Below are 13,660 nucleotides of genomic sequence, written 5' to 3'. Positions count from 1 at the left end.
CAATCCTTCCATTTTATTCTCTGTCAGATTTTAAGGAAACTCTGTATAAGCTGGCACTGTTGGCTGGATCAAAACATGCGAACGCCCTGACTGAGTGTTTAGATGATGAAATTCACAGATATGACTGGGATTTAAGAAAAAAGGGAATCCTAGATGATGTATTCGTGCATTCATGTATTTTATTTTTCTCTGTTTTTATAGGTGTTGTGCTTTGATGAACACAGTTGTAATTTTTTATCATTTCAGACCTCTATTGAACCTCCTTACTAGGAGGTCTAGTCTTTTTTTTGGCTTTGCCTTTAAAACTATTATATGTAAATGGCAGCTTCTCGTATTTCATTTATTTTAATGTACGTGTGTTGGTTTTTTGTGACATCACAAAAATTGGCTTGTTTGAAATCGACAATTAGTGTAGTTTGGTTTTCATTCATGAACTGTATGGACTGAGACTAGTGAATGAGATTTTAATGTTTACATAATATATATGACTAGGGAGAGGTGATTTGGGCTCTTTAATGGTATCCTCTCATTGATTCAGGATTAGGGACTGATACAGGCATTTTTGATGGCTTGAGTATCAACTTTTAAGGTTCAGATTCACTTCCGATTCTTAGATTTGCTGGAGCAGAATGCTCTCTGACATCATCTAGGTACGATTAATAGCCATGATCCTCAGCTGGTGCAGGCGAACTTCAGATTTTTTTCTTAAACCCTAGACATGGGTTATCTGTGGCATTATTTTGGTGAGCAAAACAAAACAGAGCTTTATTTGAACTGATAAGTGCTGTGAAGTTACAAGCAGCCAATACAAAGTAGTTGTGCAACAACAAATATGTTGTATTCTACCAGCGAGTTCATAAACGAGGAGGAGGGTAATGCACGCACAGTGATTTGTCTGCAGAGTTGTAAATGAACTGGGAGCTGAACAGTCTGGCATATAGATCAAATTTCTACACTATATAGTTTAAAACAGTTTACTTTGTTTACTAGTGTTTTCTAGCACATCTTTCCTAAGTTGTGGGACTGTATTTTATGTAGAAACACAAAGATTGGATCGGATTGGATCAGTATCAGTCGATAGTCAGCATTGAAAGACTCGAATTGGAGGTAAAAAACATTGATCGGGGCATCCCTTGTAAAAACAATAACGTGGGGCAGCCATAGCCCAGAGAAGTGGTCTTGAGACCAGAAGATCCTTGAACCGTCAGGAAATAGAGGTAAGAAGAGTGGACTGAAGTGGCTGCCCAGCGCTCTGTGTGTGTGTGTGTGTGTACTCACTGCCTAATCACCAATGTGAGTGTGAATGTGTGTTCACTATCATGGACTTAGGACTGGACTGGGTTAAATAATGGTTAAAGTCCTGTATCCACTGGGTATGTGGTAATAGTAATTGATTGAGAAATCATCACACCAAAGCCTCTATGCATGTACTACAATATTTAGCCAGTGAGTTTTAATAGACTTCACGTGTGTAAAATAGATTTCACATGTGAAAGAAGTGCAGTCTCCTTGTGACGGTCTTACTGGTGTCAGTGCGAGTGGGCATACAAATGCATGCTGTGAGGATACTGGTAATTACACTAGTACAATTAAAAGCACTGAATGTTCATAATTGCTCTGAACATCAAACTTTTCATTAGCAAGCTTTAAACTCATTACCCAGTGAGAGGAGAGGCCAAGCCGTGCCTAATAACACAGCTGAGAGAGAGAGAGAGAAAGAGAGAAAGAGAGAGAGAAAGAGAGGGAGGGAGGGTCTGAGATAGAGCTAAAAATGTACAAATGTATGCACTGGATGGGACTACAATAGTGATTACACATACTGTGGGCCAGAAGATAGGTGTGAAAATGAGAGGTGATAATGTTAATAAATGTGTTTCCATGCACCTTAATGTGCTGATTTGTCATGGTCCAACTAACACAGATGGAGTGCAAACACCTTCTTCTAGAAGTAATAACTTACTATACCTAGAATAAGCAGTCTTTCTAAGACTCTAAGACTTTTGTTATTCAACATTTCGTATCATTTTTTGTCCAGAATCAGTGCCTTGCCATTATGAGGTATAGTAATAATCTGTTGTTGTTATTCTTGGTCATTTAAATTGTGCCAACAAATAGAATAGTGCTAACTTTGGGTTCAAGGACTATATAAAAATGTATTTTTTTAATACGTTAGAGTTGAGTTTGAGTTCATTGAATATTATAACAATAATTTTTTAACATTTTTCTCAGTTTGGTACTGCCAATTACTTCACAGTTCATAACTCCCCTAGCACTGCTCCCAGCACTAAGAAGGAAAGGGCTTAACATGTGACTCCTCCAATACATGCAAAGCCCGGAACCAACTCTTTTCAAACCGCCACTGATGGAGCAATGCTGGGCAGCCGACGCTCTCAGAGGAAAGCGGCGGGTCCCCAGCTCAGCCACACCAGCTAACGCACGCCTGTGTCAGACTACATCGCTTCAAGAGTGATGAGGGGTGAGAGCGCCATCTATCCACCCGGAGACAGCACGGCCAATTGTGCTCTCTCGCAATCGAGACGCTGGCATGGCTCCGGAACTCGGGACACCTGGGCCATAGTGGCAGCCCATTAGGCCGCTGAGCCACTCGGAGCCACTTTTATAATAATTATTGTCTAACATACAATTTGAAGTTTAAAACACTGCGATTGAGCTAAATCTGAATGTGGCCAGAGTATTTTTTAAGAGGCTCTGCATATATTAAATTATAAATTAATTAATTAATAAATGAACAATTGCTACATCTGTTGTAAAACTGTCTACTCGCATCCAACAGACAATAGTTCAGAGTGAAATTATCCAGTGTACTCGGACTAGCAAAACTCTCTTATGATGATGTATTTTGAAGATGGGAGGAACTTATGAATGTACAGAAACCTCTTGGTACTACTAGCTGGCTAATTCACAAGAAAAACTTGCTTGAATGCTAGGAAGCAGGATATGACCTTGTACCTCAGTGGCTCTGCCAGCAGTCAGGAATTCTTTATCATTGTGAGCTGGATCTCCACGGGTTGTATGACATATGAAATCCAATATAGCATAACACAACAACTGACATAGAACTGCTAGGTTTAGGCCCAAAGCTCCTGTTTAAAACTCTTTTTTAAAAGACATTTTATCCTGTTTAATCGTAATACAAGCTCTCTTCTTATTTGCTTACGAAAGTTTAGAGTCTGGACTTTAGACAGACTCTCTCAACTTGTTTTAGTGAGCTATGAAATGTGAGTTCTGAGGGTTAAATTGCGTAATCATAGTATTTAGTATTGCACTGTCGTCATGTTGGATGGAGAGGAAAGGAGAGAAAGTGTAGCATATTGGAAGGAAGAGAGAGGGAGAGCTACAATGATTGCTGTGTAAGTGATCCGATAAACACTTAACAGTTAGGATTCCATCAGTCAAAAATGCAAAAAGCAACTCGCACCTCCCAGCGGAGACTTGTTTTGCTTCTGTTATTGCTTACTGAACACCCCAATTAGCTCACTCTTTGAATCGTTCTTTCTCTCTCTCTCTTTCCTATTTCTTTCTCATTTTTTTTTGTGTGTGTGTGTTTTCTCCTCACCCTATCAACAGAGAGGCTGGCGAGGAAAACTGGGACACGGAGGGCTGCCAAACACTCCCGTCCCCGGCAGTCCACACCAAATGTCTCTGCAGCAAGATCTCCACCTTTGCAGTGTTAGCACAGAAAGCTAAAGACCCGGTGAGTGCCACCTTTACCTTCGCACCTAACACACCTCTCTTACTCTACACACACTCACACTACATGGCCTAGCCACACACTCGCACCCAGCTGCACTCTTCAAGTGTCAAAAAATGCTAAACTGGAGCGATGCCATATACAAGAACCACTCTTGCTTCCCAGAAGAACCTTGCAATTGTTTGGTTTTATTCATTTATTTACTTATTTTGTAAGAACCATCCATTGGAGGGTTCTTTGAGGAAGCAAAATTGGTTCTTGTGAACCATTTCTGGCACCTTTATTCTTAAGAGTGCAGACACACGCTGATCTTCAACAGCACTGCCATATGGTGGCAATGGGAAAGAGTTTTTGTTGTAGAGTGCATTCTGCTACTCATTCGGCCACTAGAATCAGCTCCTTCGTCAGTCGCGCCACAGTTTGGTTCATCTCTGAAGCAGAAAGTGCTTCAGCTGCGTGGCTAATGAGACGAGAGTCACGCAGCGATGCGTCTTGAGGTAAACTCAGGGTAAACACTGTGTTCTTTGGTAATTATTTCACTGTCAGAGCTGTCGAAGTAATGGGCTGAAAGATGAGGACTATCATGCTCATCAGCATCCGGAAGCAGCCATTTGAGAGGCAGTTAGATTGCTCTCTGCAACCTTGGCAGGAGGTGGAGGGTGGGTGGGTGTCACATGAGCAATGATCCACTGATTTCGATGTGTCCCTTTGTGGCAGAGTCTTTTGAATAAATTATGGCGTGCCTGGCAGCCGTTGGCAATCTACCAGTTCCTTTATGAGATGGAAAAGGCATGCGTCTATGTTTTCTAGGAAGAGATTATTTCTTTTTATTCTTTTTATTATTCTCTATTTTTCTAGCTTTGCCTTTTGGCACATCATTTATTTATTTTGTTTATTTATTAAAAAATAAAAGCAATCTTTTGAGTCTTATTTTATTTAAAAACCCCATCTATGTTATGTCAAAAATTGACGATAAATGAAATGAATGATATGGTCTAAAATGACCTGGATTACAGTCTTGCTATATTACCTTTCCTTTTTTTGAGATACACAGGTTTTGTTCTGACAGCAGTAAATTACACAGTAGCCATTGTAGCAGTTGTATGTATATTAGTCTCATTTAAGCTGCCTTTTCTCTGACCTGAAAATCTGCTTGAGTATGATAAATGTGTTTTTCAGAGTCTGCGCACATTCTAAGTCACTCAGACCGCTAAAACTAATAGCAGGCCCTAGAAATGATGTGACCTTTCTGCCCTCCATCCATTCTGATTAATTTCTATACCGCTTTTTATCGTGTTGACTGACTCCCCTGTGTTGAAACAACAGAGAACCCACCATATGGCCAGTGCCAACCCAAGCCCATGCTCTCTTCCCATTTCCCTCTTTCCATCTCTCTCTCTCTCTCTTTCACTCTCTCTTTCTCTCTCTATCTCTCTCTCTCTCTCTCTCTCTCTCTCTCTCTCTCTCTCTCTCTTTGCTTTTCCCCTTCTCCTCCATAAGTCACCAGCAGGAGAGAGACTGACCCACTTTTGTTTAGCATAGTAGCATGGTTGTTTTTTTCCCGCTCTCTTCCTGAAAGCATCCCCATTAAAGTGATTGATATGTGTGGTGGATGAAGGGGATGCTGGGAGATGGAAAATAGCCCTGAGGACTGAGAAATATGGGGCGGGGAGAGTGGAGCTCTGCGGCCAGTCACTGTCACCCAGAAGTTGGACCATGCACAGCTGGCTAGTGCCACCGCTGCTTTCACTGAGCTTAGCCAGAGGGAGCGTGGCAGTCACTCACACATACACACCCACAGAGAGAGAGAGAGAGAGAGAGAGAGAGAGAGATAGAGATAGAGATAGATAGATAGATAGATAGATAGATAGAGAGATAGAGAGAGAGAGAGAGAGAGAGAGAGAGAGAGAGAGAGATGTAGAGATGTTTTTACAAAGATTCAGCCATTCTGAAGCATTATTAGTTACTCTAGATTTTCTGAACTGCTTAAACAACAGCTGAGTCGGCTGCCCGGCAGTTGGAAAAGAGGCAATGGCTGGCTTCACATTTATTGGAATGTGTCAAGTTCTTGCCCTTCTAGTGTCAGGAGCATTGCTAGTGCTAGGTGGAGCTAAGGACGGGTGGGTTAATTGGCAGTGGCAAACTGGGAAAAATTTGATAAAAGGGACTGTGTTAACGCCTCTGATGAGTAGATCATGTTGGTTGAAATTGAGCTTTAGTTTAAATACTTACCAAAATACTTTTTTAAGTACACAGGCCATTTTGACAAATGCTTAATATTCCATACGCAAGTATTTACGTAAACTAGTGCTAAGATAAGTTTAGGAATCACTACATTCATATGACTATGGCCTTCCCTGCTGAGCAATTGAGAAACTTGTAAGGGAAGATGTGTGGGTGTGTGTGGAGATGTAGGGAGAGAAAATCCAGGCTCAGTGAAGGAAGCCAACGACTGGGTGAGTGAAGTGAGAGGTGTTAGAGAGGCAGGGAGAAAACAGGGTGGTATGGTAAACTGAAGAGAGGGGAAAAAGACAGGAGTTGATTCAGAAGATGCTGAAGAAGTTCTCACAGCAGCTAGAGCGGTCAGGAGGAAACTTTGGCACTGACACCTCCATTCCACTCTGAGTTCTCTATTTTGGCTGAGAAATGCTTATTTAACAGCCTGGGGTTGCCTGAGTTTAGTTGAGAGTTAGGATTTTTATATATATATATATATATATATATATATATATATATATATGTGATTTTTTTCAGGCCTGTTTCTGTGTTTTCTCTCTGGGGGAAAGAGAAAAGACCCTTTGAATCAAAAGCCTTAAAAGATCTGCTGTTTCTTTTCTTTGCTCCTTCTAATGCTAGGCCATTATGAAGCATATCTGTCTAGATCAGTCAGACCTAATGGACTTCTTTTTTGCACATCTGTCTAAATAATATTCTGCTTCTTACCACACATGTAAAATATTACACTTATGGTTTTTAATTGTGATGTTCAATGCAAATTAAACTAACCATTTCATAGAAAGTGTAAAACCTTTCTATGAAGGATATATCTATTAATAGTTATATAGTTATATAGTTAAATCACATCACAATGGGCTAAAACACTGCTTTATTCTACTACAGATTCTAACAGGTTTGCATAGAGGAAGTGTAATATTTGTGCCATTTAAACATCTGCCATATTATGAAAAATAGCACACTGTTCTTCAGTTTTTAAATACAACCACACTCTTATTACCATGATTTTTTGTCTTGTGGTAACACTTTCTTCCACAGCACATTAAGTTCTAGATACTGAGTGTGAGGTACAAAGTACTAGGTAATAACATCATTTTGTGTAACATGAAGGTAATCTCTTAGACCGTCTAACTAAATTACTCTGAGCCTCACAGCAGGTACTTGCTATTAACTGGATAAGTGTGTGGTGCAAACTCCAAAGCACTGTGTAATTATTTTGGGTAACATGATGGTCCACACCAGAACAGTCTACCTAAATTATGCCGAAGTGCCTAAAAGCTTCTATCTATTAAGGTGGAGAAGTACAGAGCAAATTACTTCATAATTGGATAATTATTTGGAGGAATAAGGTAGTAGTTTTAAACACACATATATTTCATTAGTAACCGTGTGTGCTAGATCAGAAAAGTACATTTGAAAAGCATGTAAGTACCAGGTAGGTAAATAAGATAACAAAGGAATTACAAAGATAAGAGTCATCACTACTAGATGCTTGTCTATTACGTAGAACCCAAACTGAACATTAGACAAACAAGAAAGTAAGATTCTTGCTATGGCTTGATTGCTATTTACAGTTCTTGAGTTTGTTGAGTTTGTTACTCATTTTACAATAGTCCTTACCACTTACCACAAAACAACTATCTAAATCAATTATTATTATTATTATTATTATTATTATTATTATTAGTAGTAGTAGTAGTAGTAGTATCAGTATTAATAATAATAATAATAATAATAATAATAATAAATGTAAGTGTTATAATATTTACAGCTTAACAATTCAAACTTGTTGGGCATATTACTGTAATTTAGCTAATGTGATGTTAATTGTGTGACTATTGTGATGTTTCCCATCATGTTACCAGAAATAACAGTGTAAAGAGACCACACAATGTTCTTACCTTGTTCTTAACTAGAATCTGTCTGACATTTCATTGTAATTTTTAAATAAACTTGTTTCTTGATTCTGTACTTAACACTTACTCAGTTAGTTAGGAACTTTAATATAAGTGAGTTAGACTGGAACTTACTATCAAGAAATAGTTACCCAGTACCTAGTACTTTGGAGTTTGTACCTCTGGAACCCTTATGAAGCCATAGGACTGTTACAGAAACTCAAAACAACACTAATGTCACTTTTAAAGACTACTGCAGTTTCAGAATTATTCAACCCCTGAACAGAATCGCTCATAAGCGCATACATTTGGCTAACAGGTGCAAATCAAGGTGGCCAAGTCAAGAGAGTTGTTCAAAAAGTTCACAAACACATTGCCATTCACAAACAAGGAAAATGATACTAAAAGAGAGCAAAGGCACTGAACGTTCCTACAGATACAGCTGGAAACATAGTTCACAAGTCCAAAGTTAAGGGAACACTGGCTACATGTGGCAGAAAGAGGAAGCTGTCTCTGGCTACCACCAGATTCCTGAGAAGACAGGTGCTCAAAAACCCTCGAGTGACTGTAGAAGACCTGCAGTGAGATTTGATGGCAGCAGGCATTGAGTTGGTTCAGTTGGGCATATAGCAGTTAAAAGCACAAGTTGGCTCCCATCATCTCAAAACCATAGAAAGAATCCACAGGACTTAGATAAAGAAGGAGTTGAGGGGGGATGAAGCATTTGCTGAAAATAACCCCATGCCTAAAGTGAAGCATAGGAGGGACTGTTTGATACTCTGAGGCTGTTTTGCTTCCTCTTGTTCTGAAAGCAATGTGTGCAGGGCCAGATGGATTCAATCAAGTACCAGAAAATCCTAGGAGAAAACATCATTCCTTCTGTGAGGAAGCTGAAGCTTGGGCACCATTGGACCTTGCAACAGGACGATGATCCCAAGCACACCCCAACGTCCACCAAGGCTTGGTTTCAGAAGGAGTGGAGTTTTAGTGACCTGGTGGTTATTGACCATGGGCTAAGATTCCTCAGGAATGCTTGCCAGAAGCTGGCACCTGGCCTTGCAGCAGGTCATAACAGAAAAGGGTGTTCTACTAAATACTAAAGACGCTTGTCATGAAGGGGTTAAATGATTCTGACACTGCCGTGGTCATTAAAAATGTAATTTCATGTTAAGCTATTTAAACTGTTCTTGTTTGATTGCTTTATTGCAAACAGCTTAAAGTTTGCAAATGTTCCTAATAAGTTCCCATTCTGAACAAAGACTGTAGGGATTTGCTGGCAGACACCCACATGTCTCTGACCAAAAGCTGGGGGCTAACTTTACCAATCGACACCTATCAATTTTACCCCCCCCCTCTCTGAAGCTGGCATTAAGGCCCACTGGCTGCTGCCTGCAACTGTAATGCCTGGTGACATTTGCAAATGGGGAATAAACAGCACCATTAGTGCACAGTCATTTTCCTTCCATTAGCCAGGCTGTGTACAGGTCAGTGCATGTTCATCAGTAATGTTCTCCAGAAACTAGCAAAGCACTCCACTCAACTGGAAAGACCTTTATCGTAATGCTGTGTGGAAAGTTTTCAGAAGTTTTTCGAGTAGTGCAAGAGAGTGCTTCCCCAGCATGACTTTCTCATGCTAACTCTTTTTTTTAGCTCCATCAAAGTGCTGGAATTTGCAGTACACTGCAGTTATTGTGAAAAAAAAATGCATCTATTCAGGCTGACAGTGCCAGTTATTTTAACAGTAGACATCAAGATAAGAATGCTAGAACTTACTTTTTTACTACTTTGTTCTGTGCGCTTTTACGGATCTAAAGGCTTGGATAAACCACACAACTTCTCAAGTCTTAATAGATTTTGAAAAATATATATATATATATATATATATATATATCTCACAGTGGGGGATCACACACTAAGTGGAGTTATGACATAATTTTGAGAGATGGTCGTGATGGCGTGAGACATATGCCATTCACGAACACTCCTATTACTAGGACACAGCTAGCTAACATATACTTATACTAACGTAGAAAATAAGAAAGAGATACAGTTGAGAAGTGTGTGAGGTGTGAGACTTTTTGAGGTTTCAGTAGGTTGGTTTACACCTTGCATTTCCATGTGTTTCATGATCAGTTTTGTATCTGGACATACTTTGGCCTTTCCAGTTACACTTTTCATTAAAACTAGTGACTAAATGAGATTCAGTGTTACTCTTCCTCATGAAAGCAGATCATCACATACAGCATTTCCATTGACTGTTGGTTGCATCAATTCTGACATCCAAGAGTATACACTTCTGATTATATCCAAAATCAACTAGGCGTCTTCACTACTACAAAACTCCCACTCTCCAACTGCCTCGATATCTGTAAGCTAGAGCCAACAATCTTACACTCATTGAGAATTGGGTGTATAAATAATGTAGTGAAACCCCAGAAGCTGAGAAAGAAAAGTGTGTTTGGTGAAATCCACAGTATTGGTGAAGATAGAGGCGGAATTTTTGAACTGGTTGCGTCAGTTGCATTGTTTCCGTTGTTGTTCTGTTCGGCTTGAGTCATCACCATGGGTAGTTGCTAAATGCAATCTTCCTACACAGTGATGTGGATGAGCTTGGTCTAATGTGTATTGGTTTCACCTTCACTTTATATTCCTCCTCCTTTATATACTCTCAATAAAATAAATAAACTGTTGAATCGTTATTTAGGCACAGAGGAGTTCACTTTGATGAACATAAGGCTGTAGTGTTACAATATGCCCTAATTATTATACTTCTGTACAAACTGATGGGGCTATTTTTTGGTAACAAAAGTTTGTAATAACACCTCCGGCCTGCTGGCGAGCCATAGGCTTTTTAAGGGGTTAAACACAGTACAGATTCATGAAATTTTTAGTTAGAATCAGTTAAAAAGTCCTGAATAAAGGAGCTAAATCACAGCAACTAATAAACATTGCAAATAAATGGCAGTCCTTTCCTATCCTCTGCAGTTGACAAGGGATAGGAAATGGCTGTTATTCCGTTGCAATGTTAATTAGTTGCTATGATTCAGCTCCTTTATTCGGATGAAATAAAAATTACTGTTATTTCAACAACAAAACAAAAAAAGTGAACGAAAAGTGCCCAGATATACAAGGCACTTGCATATTGCAAAGAAGGGAATGACTTGTGGTACAGATATTCAATCTTGCATTCTGCATTCATTTGCTCTGAATTCTGTATTTGTCTCATTTGCAACTACAGTACGCACCACATAGATTACTGCTGATTAATACTGATAAAAAAAAATTAAGCAGGTGTACCAAACAAGTTTGAAAACAAATGTGTGCTGTGAATGGCTACAGGCACATGCACAAATGTAAGAAAAAAGTGAAAAGCACCACATTAGTACCACAAAGGGTAAAACAGGCCGGTAATGTTTTACTGTGATGCTCTTAAAATAACAGTAAACCTCCAGGCACATCTACAGTTAGCATTATTTTTAACACAAAATGTGTTACAACAAATGACAGTATGACACAAAATGTGTTAGAATACAAGAGTTGTTGTTGCGCTGGAATTAGCCAATCCAAAATGTCCATGAGCCGTCATCCTTCCCTTTCTAGTAATGGAGCTTATAATGGAGCTTACAGAGGTCAAGAACATAATCGCCATGTCCATGTATACTTTATTTAGGATATTAAAGTAAGGTTTGTAATACTACTTCTATTATTACTTTTCCATCCTTTTTATCCACTTCTTCCTTGTAAGGGAACCCAGAGTCTATCTGGAGTTGTTGGCTCCCTATCCAGTGCAGTAAATGCCAGTCCAAGTTAATATTATTACTATGTAACATTTGAAAGTATTGGTTTGCTGACATGGGAAGCAGCAGTGTACTATATAAGGCATGACCTTTAATTGTAAAATGATTCAATGTTCTAGATAACATTCAAAAATAGTGTATTCTCTCTTTGAGTATGGTAGCTTCAGACTGTAGCAGAAGGAGTGTTATGTGAAGGAAATGCCTGAGAACATAAATGACCATCTCGACCTCGGGGCTAACAGCTTATCCATGGCTGGGAGTTGGAGGCGGGTGGGGGGCTGTGGGAGAGAAAAGCATCCAGTGCTGGATTAACCTCTATGTTTAATAGAAAAGAAAGGGAGGGGGCAGGATTAAGCCAATGCTGTCAGGCCGTTTACAGTGGAGGGGGTATCACCAGATAATCCTGTTTATTTCCTGCAATGCCTGCCTCAGACAGAGCGACATGGCGCGACTAGGCAGTAACGATTTACCAGGGTTACGGATATGTTGTATTTAAAAGCGCTGTGATAATGGCTCCAATGAGCCAGCCTCTATCTATGCTGCAGTGTCTGCAAGCCCCAAGAGCCTAGTGTTTGCCATACTAGTGACACGACACTCAGTTCTATGCCAATCAATTACCCAGTGATGGATGATGGGAGTCGTAAGCAGTGAGTGGATAGTGGCTTTTTTGGCCATAACAATTTGTCGTGTGTCAGTTTCTCTGTGCAGCATAATGGCTTTGAGCTGATTTATTGGTGTACAAGATCAAATGAGAGGCATTCAAGTAGAGACAAAAGACACAGGCACATGCGCACCACCATACACATGCCATCACCACCACTGAATTCTTTCAGTATTCTCTGCTTAGTACCCAAAGACACACAAACACACACACGCACACACATTTATGTCCTGCACCAAAGGACCAACCTGCCTTGCATGCTAAAAGGCTCTGTGGCAAACCAGCTGAAGGACGAAGGCCACTCTGTATCTGGGGATCCACATTGTCAACTAATCTGCCTCAGGCATGTTGACACATCTTTTCTGTCCCTGTGGCTGTACACATAGTCACACAAACACACACACACACACACTCACAATGCTGTTTTTATACAGTGTCAAAATGTGAGGTCATACATACTGTACGTTGTGCATCCAGTAGTTTGTAGCCACCTTCTCATACAATGTTTCTTCTGAAGTCTAGGCTATTAAAAGAGAGAGCATCAACCCCGGGAGCGTAAGTAAGATGTTGGATGATTAGTACTAGATCAGATGATTTGGACTCCACTTTAACTCATCCCAAAGGTATTGGGCGACACACCAACACTGTAGAGAACACAGTGGCCCAGTGCCTAGGGGATGTATACTCCTTTTGCTGTTGCTTGCCATTGGGCAGGGTTATGTGCGGCTGCTCCCGGGACTTCCATTTTATTGGCAGTGCTGTTTTTATAGAAGTATTACTGGTGTGCATAACCGAACACCAGCAGGGGTACACCTTAAAGTAGCTGAAAGCTCCAATAAGGTATTATACAGACCAAAAATTGCCCAAGAATATATTTAAAGCATTTCACAAATAAGAAGCATTTCCCTGGTCCTGGCATTGTGGAATAGACTTGTTTTTCTTCTTGGGTTCTTCTTGGATCTTCCTCTGGCAGTCTAGCTCTTGCATCAGCCTTGATCATGAAGGTGACTGATGGGGTTTCCTTCATGATAAGGTTTTCTTCATCCTCTACATAAATGTATATGCACACACACCTATACCATACCTAATGACTGGTCAGGTGTCAGATAGTCGCTGTAAATATGGCAAATTCTGATGAGGTTTCCTTCATCCTCGACATAAATGTATATGCACACACACCTATACCGTACCTAATGACTGGTCAGGTGTCAGATAGTCGCTGTAAATATGGCAAATTCTGTTTAACTCATTGGCTCAAAGCACTTTTTTAAACTATGTCACTTGTCCATCTCTGAAAGTATGTCAGCCAGAGCCCAAAATGGCAACCTTAACACTGTCTGAGATTTTGAACTTGAAATTA

General features: G+C 39.9%; 1 protein-coding gene across 11 annotated transcripts in view; it reads left to right on the top strand.

Annotated features, from left to right (window-relative positions):
• adgrb2 (adhesion G protein-coupled receptor B2) overlaps positions 1 to 13,660 on the top strand; it is a 362,907-nt gene that overhangs the window by 262,457 nt on the left and 86,790 nt on the right. For all 11 annotated transcript variants that reach the window (XM_072675953.1, XM_072675952.1, XM_072675949.1 and 8 more), the window contains one exon: positions 3,589 to 3,715. In XM_072675953.1, coding sequence (XP_072532054.1) covers positions 3,589 to 3,715 — 127 coding nt within the window. The remainder of the gene's footprint in view (positions 1 to 3,588; positions 3,716 to 13,660) is intronic.

Source organism: Salminus brasiliensis, chromosome 3 (genome assembly GCF_030463535.1).
Source record: "Salminus brasiliensis chromosome 3, fSalBra1.hap2, whole genome shotgun sequence".
Taxonomy (NCBI): domain Eukaryota; kingdom Metazoa; phylum Chordata; class Actinopteri; order Characiformes; family Bryconidae; genus Salminus; species Salminus brasiliensis.
This window is presented reverse-complemented; position numbering and strand designations above follow the sequence as displayed.